At 40.5% G+C, this 19,051-nt stretch overlaps 1 protein-coding gene across 1 annotated transcript in view; it reads left to right on the forward strand.

The window, feature by feature from the left end:
• SPEF2 (sperm flagellar 2) overlaps positions 1-19,051 on the forward strand; it is a 212,752-nt gene that overhangs the window by 177,465 nt on the left and 16,236 nt on the right. The window contains exons 25-27 of the mRNA XM_036746413.1: positions 447-579; positions 11,896-12,015; positions 13,827-13,965. Coding sequence (XP_036602308.1) covers positions 447-579; positions 11,896-12,015; positions 13,827-13,965 — 392 coding nt within the window. The remainder of the gene's footprint in view (positions 1-446; positions 580-11,895; positions 12,016-13,826; positions 13,966-19,051) is intronic.

The raw sequence follows: 19,051 nt of genomic DNA on the forward strand, positions 1-19,051 counted from the left end.
CAAATGATACATGTAGAAAGTATAGGAAAATGAAGGCAATGAAAAAAAAAAGAAAAAGATACAGGAGAGAGAAAGAGAGAAATGTATGCATTTGTATATGAAAATAACCAGTACACTGAGCGATTGTTTAGCATCCTTCCTGAAAGAGGTTGTGCACTTTCTACTGCCTCCACATAAGGATAATCTACAGTCTGGAAAATTCTGTTGCAAGAAGTCAGTTTCACTTATATATTAGCAAGATTGAGATGCCTCTCCTGCTTAAAAACACTGGCCACAGGCACCCTGCCCCAGCAGGGTGGCCTCTCTGGTACAAAGGCTAATAGTTTTTCTCTTCCTTCCTCATCCATCAGTTTAACAGAAAATCAGAGAATCTTCTGACCACTAAACTCAGACAGAAATTATATTTCACAAAAATTCAGATTACTATAAAATAATGTCATTTCTAGGTAAATGCTGAAATACATTTGAAGAAATTAGAAGACGAAAAAGAAAACATGCCAGATGAATCTAAAGACAAATCTCCTCAGCAAGGTGGTAAAGGTGGCAGACATGCAAAGAAGCCAGAAAAGAAGAAGAAAGGTATTTGGTATTCCAGAAAATAATCTATCTTCCTTAGTCTTTTTCTGGTGGAAAACTTATAAGAAAGCTTGGTGCTGGCCATATGGGTAGAATGAGGAATAAGAATTAGAGCCAAGTGCTGTAAAACACCCAAGGGAAGTCTTCTGTAGTACACTGAGCGGTCAGGGTCTATGGGAGGCAGTGGGTAAGAGTACACGGGGTGAAAAGGCCTGTGTGCATTGTAATCTGTACCATTAGAGGAAGTACCCATAGTGATGAAATCCCAGCTTAATTGAGGTATAGAATAAGTCACTTTTATTTAGGGTTTTGAAATTTATGCTTTCCTCACAACAACTCTGCAAAGTCGAACAAGCATACAGATGAGGAAAGTGAAGCATAGTTATGTAGCTCTTAAGGATAGCTGAGCCCGATGTTAATCCATCCATACTCTCTCTTCAGTCACAGAATAACAGACTCTCAGACCTTAAAGGACCTCTGAGGCTATGTAGCCCAACCTACACCTAGGAGATGATCTCATTGACATGCCTGACAAGTAGTCATCCTGCCTTGTTTTTTTAAGTCCTCACCCAGTCCACTTTTGGATAGCTCCAGTTATCAGAATGTGTTTATATCAAATCCAAATCTGTCTCACAGCTTTTGCTTATTCCTCCTAGTACTACCCCGTGAAGCCAAGCTTCACTGAGACCAACCCCTGTTCCATATGATTAACTTGAAGATAGCTATCATGTTAACTCCTAAGTCTCTTGTGAGCTAGGCTAACATTGCTAAAATATGATGACCAGAATTAAAAATAATACTTCAGGTTGACATGTCCGGGGCAGAGTATAGAACATGACTCGATGTGCTAGAAATGATACCTCATCTTAAGATTGCATTAGATTTTTGGGCTTCTGTGTCATAGGTGACCTATTGAGCTTGAGGTTTACTAAAACCCCCAGATCTTGTCAAAACTAACTGCCATCTAGCTGTGTCTTCTCCTGTCTTACGGTTTTTAACCATTCCTTCATTTCTTTCCAGGTTCTGTTCCTTACTCTTTTTTTGGAGGGGGGAAGGCAGGGCAATTGGGGTTAAGTGACTTGTCCTAGGTCACACAGCTAGTAAGTGTGTCAGGTATCCGAGGTCCAATTTGAACTTAGGTCCTCCTGACTCCAGAGCTGCTGCTGTATTCACTGTGCCACCTAGCTGCCCCTGTTCCTTACTCTTGCAACCATTTCTCCCTCATTCCCTAACAGCCTGATTACCTTAGAAGATCATTCTAACCATGAAACCCCTTCTAATTTTTCCCAGACTCTCCATTTTAAGGAAAGTGTTCAGGCCAGCCATGGTCATTCTTTCATTCTTCTTTATGCTCTTCTCCAAAATCTCAAGACTTCATCCTCCACCATGCCCCCACAATGAACTTTCCCTGTCTCCCAACCCCACCCCACCTTTTGCTTTCAGAATTCTTTTACATGTTACATTCCCTTATGTGAATTTGATTTCCTCAAGGGCAAGAACTGTCCTTATTTTTCTTGTATTTCTATTCCCAGTGCTTAGCACAGTGCCTGTAGCATAGTAAGTGCTTGATTCCCTAAGTGTATGACATTACAATTATCCCTATCAAGATTTATCTTATTAGATTTCATTCCATTAGATGGTTACAAAAGTTTTAGATCCTAATTCTGTCATCCATCATCTTAACTATCCCTCTTAGATTTTTGTCATCTGGAAATTTTGTGAGCTTGCCACCTATACCTAGAAGAATTTGTTGAGAGTAGGTCCAGCAGAGATCTTTGGGGAACTCCAACAGAGTCCTCCATCCAGGTTCACAGAGAATTGTTAGCATCTATTCTTCGGGTCCAGCAATTCCAACAGTTCTGATTCCATTAAGCAATGCTACTTTCCATCTCACCTTTCCATCTTATTCATCAGTTATAGCAAATATATGAGAGACATTGTCAAATATTTTGCCAAAAATCCAGGCAAACCATATACCTGTCAAACCCTGTCCAAAGAGAAAATGATTAGAATCTGGCATCACATTATTTTTATAAAGTCATGCTATCTCTTTGTGATCACCTCTCCTCTGGCTAGATTTTTACTAACTTTTCTCCTTTTGCAAAGAATTAAAGTTAAGTTTTTTGATTTATACTCTACTTTGCACATAGTAAGCACTTCACAAATACTTCATTCATTCATTCACCAATGCATAATCAGAACCACAGACCTTGAAGACTGAAAGGATCTCAGCAGCCATCTAGTCAAACTCCAACATGAAAGGAATTCCATTATCACATACCTAACTAACAAGTGATTATCTGGACTCTGCTTAAAGCCCTCCAGGATGGGGGAATTGACCACCCCTTGACAAATTCACTTTTGGATAGCTCCACTTGTGAGGAAGACTCTTCTGACATCAAGCCTCAATGTTCCTCATTGAAACTTCCACTCTTTTCCTGATTCTGCACTCTAGAGTCAAGTGCAACAAGTACAGTTTCTTCTTCACATGACAGTCCTTCGCATATTCGTAGATAGCGATTGTGCCCCCCCGAGTCTTCTCTTAGGCATTCCTTTTGAGCAATTCTCACATAAAAGAGATTCAAGTCTCTTCATCATCTTGGTTGTCCCCTTTTTAAAACTCTCTAGCTTATCAACATCACTTTAAAACTGCGGCAGCTAGTACTGAACATGGTTCTCCAGATGAAATCCAATGTGGGCATTAGTGTGACTGCATCACCATTCTTTGCTTGGAAACTGTGCCCCTTTTAATGCAACCCAAGATTGCCTTAGTTTTGGGTTGTAGCATCACAGTGCTGACTCAGATTGAGCTTACAGTGCACTAAAACTCCTACGTCAGAGCAACTTCTGTCTACACATGCCTCCCCCAGCTCCAACCATATACTTGCGAAGTTGATTTTGTGATAACCAAGTGCAAGACCTTTTATTTATCCCCACTGAATTTAACCTTACTAGATTCAGCCTAATGCTATAATCTATTTAGATGCTATTGGATCCTGACCCTGTCATCCATTGTGTTAGCTATCTCTCCCAGCTTTGTGCCACCTGCAAATTGTAAGAGCATGCCACTTATATATTTATCCAAGTCATTGATAAAATTGCTAAGCAAACAGAACAAAGCACAAATCCCTTGAAGATCTTCTGCCATGCTGCCATTGAACCATCCCAACTACCTGTGGAATCTAGACGTTCAAATTGGTTCTGAAACCATCTGACTATCTTATTGTCTAAACCATGTCTCTCCTATCTTCACCAGAATACTGTATTTCCCCATGTGTAAGACACACCTTAATTTTGTGGCCCGAAATTTGAAAAAAAAATGTATTACAAAAAGCTATTGAACTTGAAATGCAAGTAAAAAAATCTACAACCACTATATAAGATGCACCCAGTTTTAGACCCCAAATTTTTTGAAGAAGGGTGCAGCTTATACATGGGGAAACACGGTAATAGTATAAAATTTTTAATTAAAGTCCTTGCTAAAATCTAGGCAAGCTATGTCTACAGCATTCTACTCATTGGCTGGTTTAGTAATCCTGTCCAAAAAAAAGTAAATGGCAAGACCTAGTCTTACTGAAGCCATATTAGCCTTTTGTAATCACCATTTCTCCTTCTAGATGTTTGCCAAGCCTTTTCCCAAGAATCAAAGTCAAGATCATTGGTTTATAGATTATCTTCTCTTAATTTTTTTTTACATAAGGACATTTGCCCTTCTCTATTCTTGTGGCACCTCTCCTTTTTCCATATCACTGACAGTAGCTCAGTAATCATATCTGCCCATCTTTCAGGATGCAAGAATGTAGTTATCTGGGTCAAGTGAGCCGAATTCAACTAGAGCAAACAGTTACCATCTTACCATCTCCTTACTTCTTTTTGAGCATTAACTTCCTTTTAGTTTTGTTGTCACTTCAAATGTGAAAATCATTCTTTTGCAGAGAAAAAAAATTGTGTAACACACACACACACACAAACACGGTTGGTTGGTTGTTGTCCTTCATTCTCAGAGAGGACCAAAATAACATCACTGTGCTAAAGTCAAGTTTCAGTGTGTCCAGCTGTGGCTGATCAGACCAATATGAGCTCAGGAAGCTCTACCACGGGTCAGGCACAAATAGTCCGTGGGAAAATTTGGGGTGGATTCTCTAAATTTAAGCATCCTGTGTTTCCTTTGAGCTGTTTCAATTCTGCTTTGCTCATAGAACATAGCACCTTCTCTGATGTGGGTGCACCATGCTGAGCAGTCCTGTGACAGTGTCTCCCAGGTCACACAATCAATTCCAAAGTTCTTAAGAGAGACCTTGAGAATGTCCTTGTATCACTTCTTCTTACCACTGTGTGAACATATGTGTGTGTGTGTGTGTATGAATTGAACAGAAAAGGTCACATTCCTTATTTTATCCTTCTTTTGTCTACAATATAGCTTTAAAAAAAAATCTTTTGTGTTGTTCTTAGCTTCTCTTGCCAGCTTCAGCCCATTCTGAGTTTCAGCATTCCTTGCACTATTTTTACAGAAATGTTCTATACTCATGTTCAGTTCTCTGCTCCCCAGCCTTGCTTACATCTTTTGTACATTTCTTTTGTTGATGGTTGATGCACATTGGTCTTTTCAGACAAAGCCCATTTTTTTCTCCTCATTGGAATTATTTCCTTTTCTGTCTTTAGAATTTCGTTCTTGAACTTTTCCTATCCCCATTGTGCTGATTTTAACAAGGGATTTTACTCCATGGAATCTCCCTGTCTTTCCTTTGAACTCTGAAATCTGCTTTCTCGAAATCTGCAGTGCATGTCAGACCTACCCTGATTTCCTCTTCTTTCCTATCACAGACTCTAGGATATCATGATTACTTAGTCCTAAGATTCCCATCATTTACACTCTATCAACCAGTTCCTCCCTGTCAGTGTGAATCAGACCCATAATGTAACTTTTTCTTGTAGATTCCACCTCTTTTGAAGGATGGAATCTTCACCAAAACATGTCAATTAGCAGATCTACTTTTGACAGAGAGCTCCAGCAGATGTCTGGATAATTGAAGTTCCCCATTGTTACCATATCATACTTCCATAAATGCTGGGTTTGTGATCTGTCTTCCAAACTCATCTATTCCTCTTTCTGTCCAAGTGGTCTGTAGTATGCTCCAATAACAAAATCATTTCTGTTTCCCCCTCCTTTGACCTTTACTCAAATACCATCCATCATGCTTTCTCTGCTGGTTCCTGAATTTCCTCATGTGAGTATAGAACTTTACCCCATTCCTCCCCTTTTATCCATTCGGCTTCTTTTGAATAAGGTGTACCCCTACAGAGCCACAGCCATCGTGGGAGTCGTACTGCCGTGTCTCAATCATACCTATGAAATCACATTTCCCCTTGTGTTGAAACCTCTAATAGCTCTTGCTTGTTGCCTAGGCTCTTGAGGCCATGGATTTTACCACTGGCTCCTTATCTCTGGTAAATTTGTTCTAGCTGCTATACTCCCTTCTCTTTGTCTGCTCCCTATCACACCTAATTTCAGGATACACATAAGCAATCTTCTCCTCCTCCCATCCATTCTAATTTAAAGCACTTTTGATTAGGTTTGCAAAAACTATTCTCAACCTTTTTTGTTTATTTGTTTGTTTTTAAGAGCTATTTTTCCTTTATTCAAGTAAATGGTTTTAAATGAAATACAAAATGCTGGACCAGCCTAGCAAGGGTGCAATCTGCTACCTTGACTGCTGTCTGGCATGCTGGATTCGATGTTGCCGTCTTCTATCTAGGATGGGCATAGATTGTTCAGGATGTGGCATCCACCCCCAACAGCAGCAGTGGGCCAAAAATACTGGCAATCCTAGAGGCCTACACCACATCTTTCACATATTCTTCATATGCTGACTACCTTTAAAAATCACTCAGCTCTTGTTCCGATAATCATAAAACCCCGCTCACTATACAGTTTCTGTTACAAAATTAACAAGGTCATAAAGTAGTAAATGTTTTTCAGCCAAAATCAACTCACTAAAGAAAATGAAATATGGCTAGGGAAAACAGGAAGAGCACCTTATGAAATTTAATTTGAAAAGGATTAAAAGGCAGTAGCAGAAGATATTCTCTTCGCTATCTTTACCTTTTAAAGGTAATCTATCAACCATATACTGTAAGCCATGATCCAGAAATCCAAATCTCATTCTCAGGCAGCACCTCTTTAGTTATCTGTTCATTACCTAAATTAATTTTTCTTTTCAATATCTCTTGCTTTAAATTTTCAAGTGAGGAAAACAGAGTCCATGCCTCCATGGACTTCAGTTTCATTCCCAAGACTTCCAAATGGTTGACAGTATTTTTAGGCTCCTTCTAGGGACATCACATGTGGCCATGTGATTCACCAGAAGAAGACAGTTGTCATCTGCTTTGATAAATCTTGGAAATTTCTTGGATTCAATCCTCAGGAAGACAAAAGTCACCTCTATTGTAATCGTGTTGGCAGACAGATGCTTTGGTGCCGCTGAGCAGGGAATCAGCAATTTTCCCTCTTCCTCTGCTCATTACTGGGTGATCTCTCAGTTGAGAGCTTCTGCGTCTGTACCATGTTATTCTTAGAACAAGTGGCTTCTTCCTCTTTTGAGCATCAAGCTCTATCATCTTTTTTAGGAAGAGCCTCCCATCTGTTTCTAAGCTCTAATTGTACAGGTGCTCTTTCCTTTCTCTTTCTCTTCTCTATAACACTTCCATTTGCTATCATTATGACAAAGGTCAAGTCTTGCCTCATCTACCTCTTTTGTGCATTTGTGAAGTCTTGCTTCTGTTTCCTTTGTGAACTCTTCATCCTGTCTAACAATTCAGAGTACAGAGACATTTTTCCACTTCCCTCAACTTACATCGGATGCAAGTCACTGTAGGTATTTACAGTTCAGACCTATGCATGTGGTTAAAACTTTTTTTACAGTCAAATTTTAATTTTTAAAAAGTAAATTCTTTTACAACCACTTTGCCACTGCCTAGCAATGCACACTGCCAGTTCACGTAATGTTCTGCTTGTTTTGCCTACTTTTTCTTACTTTCCTTGCTTTGCCTTGTTTTACCAACTACCTTCTCCTTAACTTTCTGGAGCCTCCTTCTTCAAGTTCCACATGAAGGATTAATCCTCTTCAATCTTCCTAACTCTCTCTATGTCTTCCTTAGTTGTCCTTCATTTTGTTTCTGTTAGTAGAAGCTGGGCCAATATCCTCTTTCAATTTTTTTCCCGGTTTATTGCACATTTTGCCAAATTTCTTCTCCCCAAATTCAACCGCTGCCCTACTTTAATAGTCCAGATTCCTATAAATCACTTACACTATTTCCTTCTTCTCATTACTCAGCTCAAGCCCTTCTCTCTCCTCCTGTTCTTCCTCCCACAACCGTCCACAGAAGCCTCTTCCCTATTTTTGAAAATGAGGTCATTTACCCTTTGTCAGTCCTGTGACCTGTACCATAACCTTTCAGTAACTGCTGAGCGTGCGTCAGCAGTCACCTTCTTTTAGTATTCTGGGGTGTAGTTCCTCTGTGCCTGCTGACTTGAATTTATCACAGCCTTTGGTCAATTTCTCTCTCTCATTTAAGGACCAGATAGAGAATAGAAGTTCCATTCAAAAAGTGGTTATACATTTTTTAAAAGTTACAACAAATCATCATTAGAGCAAGTTGAAAAAACAAAGTGTTAACTGTTTTGACTTTGGAAGGAAACAAGCATATATTAAATGCCTACTATATGCCAGGCACATGGCAAGTGCTTTTGAAATATTTTCTCACTCACAATAATCGTGTGAGTTAGGTTCTATGATTATATCCCAATTTTACAATTGAGGAAACTGAGGAAAACAGAGGTTGTGTGAATCGCCCAGGGTCAGATAGCTACTAAATATCTGAGGCTGGATTTGAACTGAGATCTTCCTGACTCCAGGCCCAGAACCCTATCCATTGGCAGAGAGAAAGAAAGAGATTTGGGGGTAAAGCAGTAGTGAGAATGAGAAGAGAAAGAGACAGCAAGAGAGAGAGAGACAGAGATAGAGACAGAGAGACATAGAGAGACAGACAGAAAGACAGAGAGAGAGACTGTGTCTGTGTTCCAGCCGCGGAACTCACTAATCATTACTGTATGATGTCTATACAGCAAGCTCATGATTAAATTCTTCATTTCCTCTCTCTTTAGGTAATCTGTAGTATTTTGATGATATCAAAGGTTCTGCTTCTGCCTGTTGATTTTCATCCAAATGTTTTCAATCATGATTCTGCTCCACCTCAAACAAAACAACAACAACAAAACCCTCTGGGTTCTGAGATTTTTTTCATAAAACTCTCTCTTCTTAACTCATAACATTCCTCTTCCTTCCTCTCCCCCTTACCTTGTGCCTATTCTGTTTCTTTCTGATAAGGTAACCCCTCCTTCCAGAGTCATATTACTATCGTGAGTCACATCTGAACAAGTCTCTGTGATATTCACGATGTTAAATTTTCCTCCAGTTCTCCATTATTTTCCAAAGATTAAAGTCAGTAGTTGAAATAATCACATCCATCAGTACCCTTTAAGTACCCTTCATGTAATCCGACTGGACCTTGAGAGAGACAGTGGCTAAACGCTCTTACTCTCTCACCTACCTCGGGCTTGTATTCCCTCCCAGTGCTGTTCATTCTACCCTTTCCAATTATAGAATAATCACGATAATAGCTAACATTTATATAATGCTTACTACGTTCCAGGTGCTGTTTTGAGCACTTTATCCCATTTGGTCCTCACAACCACCCTGAGGAAACTGAGGGGCAGCTGGGTGGCTCAGTGAGTAGAGCACAGGCCCTGAAGTCAGGAGGACCTGAGTTCAAATGCGGCCTCAGACACTGGACACATGTACTAGCTGTGTGACTTTGGGCAAGTCACTTAACCCCAATTGCCCTGTCAAAAGACAAAAAAAACAGATGAGGAAACTGAGGCAAACAGGAAAGTAAGTGACTTGCCCAGGGTCACACAGCTAAGGAGCCTCTAAGCCTGGATTTGAACTCATCTTTTTTTCTCAACTCTTGTTGATACCACTCTAGTTCAAGTCATTATCACCTCTCTCTTGGATTCTTGTAAAAGCCTCCTAATTTGTTTCTTCAGCTCTAATTCATCTTCTAGAGGTACAATAGACCAAATAATCTTCCTCGTGTTTCATCATGTCAGTCCTCTGCTCAGAAATCTTCATTATCTCTAGGATAAAATATAATCTCAGACTAACAGACCGCTTACATTTGAATCCTACGGTGTAATAAATAACTTACATGAGAGTTATGGTTTTAATGGCATCAGGTTTATTGAAATGATAGACAAGAATAAGTATTATTCAGCAGCCTACTTCATACCAGAAGCAGCCACAGCAAGTTTTGAATCTGTAACCTAAATCACTGTGCCGTGAGCAGAGGAGCCCCACCAGAGTACAGCTCTGACTGGGACGTGGTCGTCAGCGTCTCTATGCCGAGCCTAGAGTGAGCCGAGGCCCTGTAGGGCAGGAGAGCGTTTATACCCCTTACAGACTAGGTAGAAAAGTGCTGTGCAACTGAATCTCTTCTGATGGGATCTCATGACAGGTTCCCTTGCAATGGGAAAGTAACGCTTCCTAACTCATGGCAAGACTTACCTCAAGGCAACATCCTCCTCGCTGGCCTTGCACCAAGAAAAATTAATGGAAGCTGTCAGGAGCTCAGGGCAAGCAGGATGCATGCTCTTCTCTCCAGGGGAGTGGGCAGCCAGCTGTAGCAAGAAGTTAATTCCTCTAGAAGAAAGTCAAAGTTCACTTTGAGCTAAATCTTGGAAAATGGAAACCAGAGGCAGACAAACAGAATTCAAGGCACGAGTAGGTGATTACTACCTGTGCTCAACAGAATCAATAAGACTGAGCTAAGAACTGCTTTCCTTCAAATTTTGCATCAAAGGGCCCTTTCCTTTGGCTCCTATTTACCTTCCCTGTCTTATTTCATACTCTTTCCCTCCCTGAACTCTAGCATCCGGTCAGACTGGATTGTCCACTGAACTCCATTCTCATCGGTCCTCCTCAGAAGCCTTGTCTTAGAGGCAGCTAAGGAATGCAGAGGCGCCGCTAGGTGGCGCCATGGGGCACAGACTCTTCCTAAATTCAAATCTGGCCCCAGACGCTAGCTGTGTGACCCTGGGCAAGTCATTTAACCATGCTTGCCTCAGTTTACTCCTCTGTAAAATGAACGGGACAAGGAATGAGAAACCACTCCAGCATCTTTGCCAAGCAAACCCCGAAATGGAGTCCCAAAGAGTGAGACATGACTGAAACAACTGAACAACAAGTGCAGTAGTGTAGTAGCTGACTGAACAAGGAGTAGTGCAGTAGATAAAGCACGCACTGGGAATCAGGGACTTGAAATCCAGCCTCAGACACGTACTCTGCGACCCTGGGCAAGGCACCTAACCTCTGGGTGCTTCAGTTTCCTCGTCTGTAAAGTGAAGGTGATAATAAAGAGCTATTGCAAAGATACAGTGAAGTAAGCTTTTCTAAGTACTTGACAACCCCTAAGGCCCTCTGTAAATCCTGGCTGTTAGCCATCTCACGAGTATTTGTATTCTCCCTTCTTATTCTCCCTTCTCCCTGTATGTCCAGTCCCATCCAACTCCTCGTGACCCTACTTGGGGTTTCCTTGGCAAAGACGTTGGAATGGTTTGTTTGCCTTTTCCTTTTCCAGCTCATTTTTACAGCTGAGGAAACTGAGGTAAAAAGAAGGTTAAGTCGCTTTCCCAGGGTCACAAAGCTAAGAAGCATCCAGATTTGAGGCCAGATTGGGCCTCATGAAAATGAGTCTTCCCGATTCCCAAACCAGCGCTCCATCCACTGCAGCACCCAGCTGCCCCTCCTCAGTCTATATTGGTGTCCATACTGCCAACAACCACCAGTACCACCATTAGGATGTAAACTTCTTTAGGTCAAGGACTTATTTGTTTTTGTCTTTGCATCCCATGTTGCTCTTGTGTAGTCGTTTTTCAGTAGTGCTCAACTCTCTGTGACCTAACGTGGGGTTTTCTTGGTGAAAATCTGGAGTCATTAGCCATTTCCTTCTCCAGCTCATTTTTACCAATAAGGAACTGAGGCAAACTGAGGCTTAAGGGACTCGCCCAGGGTTACACAGCTAATAAGTATCACAGGCCAGATTTGAACTCACAAGGATGATCCCAGGCCACGTGGAAGTGCTTAATAAATATTTGTTGAATTTAACTGTTTAATAACCATACACACATATAACACTTGTAGATATACCTGTACATATTAAGAAAGTTTAAAATTTACTCAAAACATTTTGCTTCCTCTGTAGCTCAATCTCCAGAAGTCCCTCCCGTGGTTCTAACACCAGAGGAACAGGCGGAGCTACAAAGGAAGCAAGAATTGAAAATGAAAATAAAGGATGAACATCTTGCAGCCCTTCAGTGTGAAGGTATATAACAACCATATCATTTTCAGAGAAAAACAAATACTCACTAAACTGACAAATCACAGAGGAATTCTAAAGAGTGTTAATAACCCTGTGTCAACACCACAGCAGAACAAATAGATTGTGAAGTGAACAGTTCAATGCCATGCTCGTTCTGCCTATGCAGGCCAAATGATATATGGCTTAAAAAATAAGAAAGTGTTCTTAGCAATTTACTCAAATTAGGAAAAATGACAAAGATTGCTTTTAAGGATGAGAAGTATAAAATGCAATATATTTTTAAATGTATTGACAATATCAGTACTAGCAGTTGGCATTTGATCTTTCCAAGTGACAACTCAGGCTCCACCTGTCCTTTTGACTTGGCTGGTGTTTTCCCTAAATTGAATTTTGAATTGAATTTGGTGTCACAGTTTTTCTCTAACCTCAGAAGAGGATGTAGAAGTATTAGAAAGGGTGAACAGCAACTAGGAGGGTCAGTAAAGCTGTGGAACAAGTGTGATAAGGGAAAAGTCTAGACATTGCTGAGATTCACCAGCAGGAGGAGGCTGAAGGGCGGCTTAAAGAAACGGGGTGAATTACAATGGGAATGATTTAGGTCTGCATCTAAGATGAAAAAAAATCCTGATGGAGGATTCTTAGATACTGAAATGTAGTTCTTGGGAGAAAAATTTGTAAAATTCCCCTCTCTGAAGATCAGTAAGATAGAAGAAATGGCCACTGGGGCAGGACTGATGGGAGATTGTTAGGTACTTTCCTTCCTGTAGCTGGTTCACAGGTTGCCTCTTTAAGTTCTATGATCTTGAAATTCTGGGAACCAAATGAAAAAGAAGAAACATTTCAGAGAGATCAGAAAATAGAGCCAAAATACCATAACCTTTTACAAATCGTTATAGCCAGCGGATTAGAGACTAAAGCCATCAAAGTGCAGGATTAGGGGGTGGGAAGGGGTAGAGTCATGACCCAACTAGTATTCCTGGTACTTCCTGGCTTCTTCCCAATGTCTACCACAAAAGTTCAAAATAGGAGGAATAGAAGATCCAGAATGATTGAAGTCAGGTCTCATGCTTCCATTCTATTGCCCGGTTGTATCCTACATGATTGCTATGGCTCTTCTGTGCATCACGTGCCCCTCTAACCTTTAAAGCCTGTAGGATGGCATCATCTAAATGGCTGCTAGTGTTCCCTTAGTGAGCCTTTTGATTCTAGAAAACCTAGCAGGGAAACAAAGTCACAAGAACTTAACCAATTGCCTCCCTGTGGTTTCAAAATGGTGAAATAATCAGGATAGTTATTATTTCTTAATTATGATTAGAAGTGTCTCCTGCCCACCCTTTGAAAATTTTTTTTGGAGGGGGGAAGGTGGGACAATTGGGGTTAAGTGACTTGCCCAAGGTCATGCGAGTCAAGCGAGTCAAGTGTCTGAGGTTGCATTTGAACTCAGGTCCTCCTGACTCCAGGGCCGGTGCTCTACTCACTGTGCCACCTAGCTGCCCCTCACCCTTCAAAATTTAAAGCCACACACTTGTGGTATTTCCATCTTTGCCTTCTCACTTAAGAACTGATCACAGAGGCTGATCACGTCATGTAATCCAGCCCAAAGAATGAAAACCAATTCTAGTTTTAATGTAAATATCTTTCTATACTTTGCTTCTGAATTAAATAAACCAAAGAGGTTCAAAAGTTAGGAGAGCTGCTTCTTGTTTATGGGAACACATGGCTGTGCGTTCAGATCCTCACTATTTGACAGGGTGTTCTTTGTTTCAAGTAACTTTGATTCATTTGACTTCCCTGACCTCACTTTTTAAATACAGCACAAGCAGCCCAGTTCCGCCTTGAGCTGATCAAGACAAAGGCCCTTGCTCACATGGAAGAACTTCTAGGAAGGGCGGTGGAAGTTTACAAACTGATGGACAAGTGGTTGGGAGCCCGGTACTTGGCGGAAATGGCAAGGTAATGCATGGCTAAAAAAATAAGGAAGAATTCTTAGCAACTTACTTGAATGGGGAAAATGACAAAGATTATGCTTTAAGGATGAGAAGTGTAAAATATGATAACTTTTTAAATCTATTGGCAACATCAGCAGTAGCGGTAGCATTTGTCGGCCATTCTGTTGGCATTTGATCTTTCCAAGTGACAACTCGGGCTCCAACTGTAATTTTTCAAACATGAATTTTTAGAGGATGCTGATGAATACAGCCTTCTCATTACTCCCTCAGAATTTGGGGTGGAAAGTCAGACCAGTAGTTTCCTGAATTTCTGAGTATTTTACACCATTATAAATACTACCTTAAGAATCATAGCATTTTAATGCTTGAAAGGATCTTAGAGATCATCTGGCTAAACTCCCACATTTTGCAAATAAGAAAATTAAGACCCAAAACTGAAAGCTGTCCAGTGTGAAGCTCAGGAGGCATTTACAGAAATCTAACCAATTAAACTGGTTGACTTGCTTACACAATCCCCTCTGCTATTTTATAGACAGTTTCATCCTATCAATTATCTGAGGAAATTACAGAGTATATTAGGAGTAAGAGACTTGAGTCCTAGTTTCAGCTGTGCTATTAATTAGCCAGGTGACCTTGAGTTCATATTTTCCAGGTCTCAGTTGTCTCATCTGTAAAATGAAGATTTGGGGACTAGGTCATTTCAGAGGTTTCTCCTAGCGCTACAATGCTATTGATCCTTTGAAATGCAGTGTTTCACAATACCCACATGTGACATTTAAGTTCTGAAATTCTGAAAATTTTCATATTCATGGGATCCAACCAAATGAATGGTGTTCTCAAATTCAGCTGCCAGTTTGTCATTTTTCTTTTCTTTCCTAGTCGCCACTTGCTGAATTTCCACTCTGAACTCTTCAGGATGCATTTTCAGAGCCATAGACTCCAAAGAAAATGGAGCATCTCACTTTTTAGTCTATTGGCTATACCACAGCTCTAATTGAAAATGAGTAACTCATTAGCCTTGAAGTCTAAATGAAATCTAAATAGACCTTTACTGTCCATAAGTGGTAATTAGTTCAGTGTGCTACATATGACTTTCAGATGATGGAGTATCTTTCTTTGTGACATGAAAAGTTCTTTTCCACATTGTCATTCATCTAACAAATATTTATCTATTCAGCGGCTACCAGGTGCTAGGTTCTGGAGAAAGATATGAATTTTATATAAAATGTGGTTTTTCTCCTTTTAGCATACACAGTCTGTAGAAGATAAGAGATTTAAATACAGATTTTCAGTAATATAAAATGTGGTATGAAAAGTACACTGGAGAGTGCACACAGAGTGCTGTCTGAAGTCCAAAAAGGAAGGTCATTATTGAGAGAGAGTCAGGAAGCTTCCTAGAGAAGGTAACATTTGAGATGCACTTTAAAGGCCTGATAGGTGGTGCGGTAGATAGTGCCAGGCCTGGATTCAGGAAGACTCATATGGCCTCAGCCACTTACTAACTGTGTGACCCTGGGCAAGTCACTTAACTCTGCCTCAGTTTCCTCATCTGTAAAATGAGCTGGAGAAGGAAATGACAAACCACTCCAGAAACTTTGCCAAGAAAACCCCAAACAGGGTCACGAAGAGCCAGATGTGACTGACAACAACAACAAAGAAATTCAGCTGGAAGGTAGACGCTTCTGGAATGGTTGTAAATGCTATGAGCAAAGGCACCGAGAAGAGAGAGCAAATGGTCAGGGGAAGGAGAGGATGACGGGATCATAGATTTAGAACGGGAAGGGCCTTAGAGGTCATCTCATTTAACCCCTTCTTTTGGAAAGGAGGAAACTGAGGCTCAAAGAAGGGAAAATGATTTGGCCAAAACCACACAGGTAGTATGTGACAGTGCCAGAATTAGAACCTAAGTCTTTTGACTCCCAATAACATCTAAGGCCTTGTCCCAGTGAGGCAACAAGGTGATGCAGCGCGTAGAGCATTGAGCCTAGCGTCAGAAAGACCTGAGTTCAAATCCAGCCTCAGGCTGCGTGACTTTGGACTAGTTACTTAACCACTCTCTCCTCAGTTTCTTTAATTGTAAAATGGGGATGATAATAGCACCTACCTTGTAGGTTTGTTGTGAGGATCAAATGACATATGTGTAAAATGCTTAGCATAGTTCCTGGCACACAGTAAGGACTATATAAGTGCCAGCTATTGTTATTACTATGTTGTTGTTATTATTAATATAATTATCATATGTATATATAACATGTGAAATATAATGTCATATATATATTATATATATATATGTAATCATCATTTCAGTTTGGTTGTAACATTGAGGGGAGATTTAATATGAGACTAAAAGGTTAAAGCAAAACCAGATTTGAATGCTAAGAAAGAGTTTCAATTTTACTTGGAGGCCACTGAAAGTTTTTGTGTAAAAGAGTGACATGCAAATGCGAGGCTCATATTTAAACATTCTATGTAGATTATACATTTATTTTTGCCCTCCCGCCCCCATTTGAAGGTAACAAAAAAATATGCAGCTGTAGATGAAAAAAGCTGGTTGTCTTTTCGGCACTGAGTACTTAGTGGTGCCAAAGTGGGGTCTTACTTTTAAATCCAGTTGAGGGCACATTAACCAATCTTTTCAACCTACGTATATCCTCCAAAGAAAGTTTCCGTGGCTCACATTCTTTGAGTTTTCTCCTTACTGAACCAAACCTTGCTGCCCAATTGTATACAAGTGATTAACTGACTTCCCACTAGATGGTGCTCAACTTTTCCCTTACCTGATTACTTTGAATTTGACTCATCAGTCAACTTTGAAAGGTTCCCATGCCTCATCTTCTAAGTGAATTCAGTACCATTATCAGTCTCTTGAAGCAAGAACCAGTGAAGTAATACATTATGTCCGAGAAATTATCGAGACACAGTGATTTGACCTTTCTGAGATTGTTGCCTCATTTTTAAAAATTGGAATAATAATTATAGTCTTAACTTCCTCACAGGTTTATTGTAAGTCTTACAGCTGCTTTTTACAACGGAGTTTTTTAAACAGCTGTCACCAAGTCAAATGTCTTAAGTTTAATTTGCCTTATTAACATTTTCTCCATCCCTTTCTTAGTCTAAAAATCAACCAAACAGTAAATCAAACCCCAATGAGTAGCATTGGCCATAAATGCCAACATTAAAAATTTAACAGTTGGTTCTCAAGAGCTGATTTGAACTGGCTCTAGTATATCTCTGGGCTTAAATGAAATCACGTATTTAAAGGGTTTTGCAAACCTTAAAGTGGTATAGAAATGTCAGATATTGTTTTCATTTCAGAAAAAAGTTAATAATTTTCCTTTTTAGAAAATGGATATATTTGTGTGCCTATGTAATGTAATACATGTATATTTGTGTGCATACATACATAAACGTACATGAAATATGTCTGGTTTACCATGTACTGAAATTTGCTTACATTCTGAAATCTCACTGTTCATCTGGCTTCTCAAAACTCAACATCTCAGACTCAGCACAGCAGAGACTTCTCTTACCCCACACTGGCTAGCTACCACCCTGATGCCCCAGCAACCACGTTGAAAGACCTCCACTTGGCATTGATCTTGGTATCACTTATTCCTATTTGGGAATCTTCCAACATGGGAAAATAGAGATCAGTACTAACGTCCAAGGAAACAGGACCGCCCCAAGTTACATCGTCTTCAGCGACATAGACTATGTCATCAATGATGCTGCGAAGAATCAGGTTTCAATGAACCCCACCAACACAGACTTTGATGCCAACGTTTGATTGGTTGCAGATTTGGTGATGCAGTTGTACGGTCAGTTATGAAGCATTGGCCTTTCCCAATGGTGAATGATGCAGGCAGACCTAAAATCCAAATGGAGTCTGCAGGGGAGACCAAAAGTTTCTATCCAGAAGTACTTTCTTTGGTATTGACCAAAATGAAAGAAATTGCTGAAGCTTACCTTGAGAAAACTGTTAGAAATGCTCTCATCACAGTACCCCCCTATTTAAGTGATTCCTAGTATTAAGCCACCAAAGATGCTGAAATTATTGCTGATCTCAATGGGCTCCGAATCATCAATATCGTCAATGAGCCAACTTCTGGTGCTATTTATTGTGGCTTGGATAAGAAGATTGGTTCATCTCCACTCTTCATCTACTCAACTCCATGGATTATGGAATCTCCCACATTAATCTCATCGCCTCTAACTTCATCACCATGCTGCTCTAGGCTAGACTGACACCACCTCCCTCTGCCTCCTCTCCCCTCTGGTTAGAAAGCTTTTTGGGTGGACGAGGGAGTGCCAAACTCCTCCCAATGCTTTCCTATGTAGAGGGCAGAACCTGAACTTTTCAGCTTACTCCACTCTGCATCTGCTGTTCTGTCTGGTCTTAAGTCCATTGAACAGGATGCTCCCATGCCAAGTATCCTCTGGTCCCACCCCACACACACCCTTTTCTGTTTCCTTTTGTGTTGTCTCCCTCCAGCCCCCCATGAGATTGTGAGCTCTTTGAAGGCAGGGACTGTTTTTCTTTTTATTAATTGTATCCTCAGAGCTTAGCACAGTGCTGGCACATGGTAGGCGCATAATAAATGTTTATTAGATTAGATTGGTGAGAAGAAAAATTAGTTGTTCTTTGACCTTGCAGGTGGCACTTTTGAAATCTCCATTCTTGCCATTGAAGATGGTATCTTTGAAGTCAAGTCCACAGCTGGGGATACCCACTTGGGTGGGAAGAGCTTTGAGAACCACATGGTCAAGCATTTAATTGCTGAATTCAAATGAAAGCATAAGGAGGACATCATTGAGAGCAAGAAGGATGTCCACTGACTGTGCACCACCTGGGAACATACACAGTATGCCCTCTTTTCCCATACCCAAAACAATATTAAGATTGGTTCCCTCTAAGGAAGTGTCACCTTCTCTCCATCTGTCACAAGTGCCCATATTGAAGAGCTGAACCTCTTCCCTGACAAATTAAAACCCTGTGGAAAAGGCCTTAGGGGAGATGTCAAATCAGATAAACCACAGATTCAGGACATCATCTTGGTAGGTGCTTCCACCAGTATCCCTCATATCCAATG

The sequence above is a fragment of the Trichosurus vulpecula genome, chromosome 1, assembly GCF_011100635.1.
Source record: "Trichosurus vulpecula isolate mTriVul1 chromosome 1, mTriVul1.pri, whole genome shotgun sequence".
Lineage (NCBI taxonomy): Eukaryota > Metazoa > Chordata > Mammalia > Diprotodontia > Phalangeridae > Trichosurus > Trichosurus vulpecula.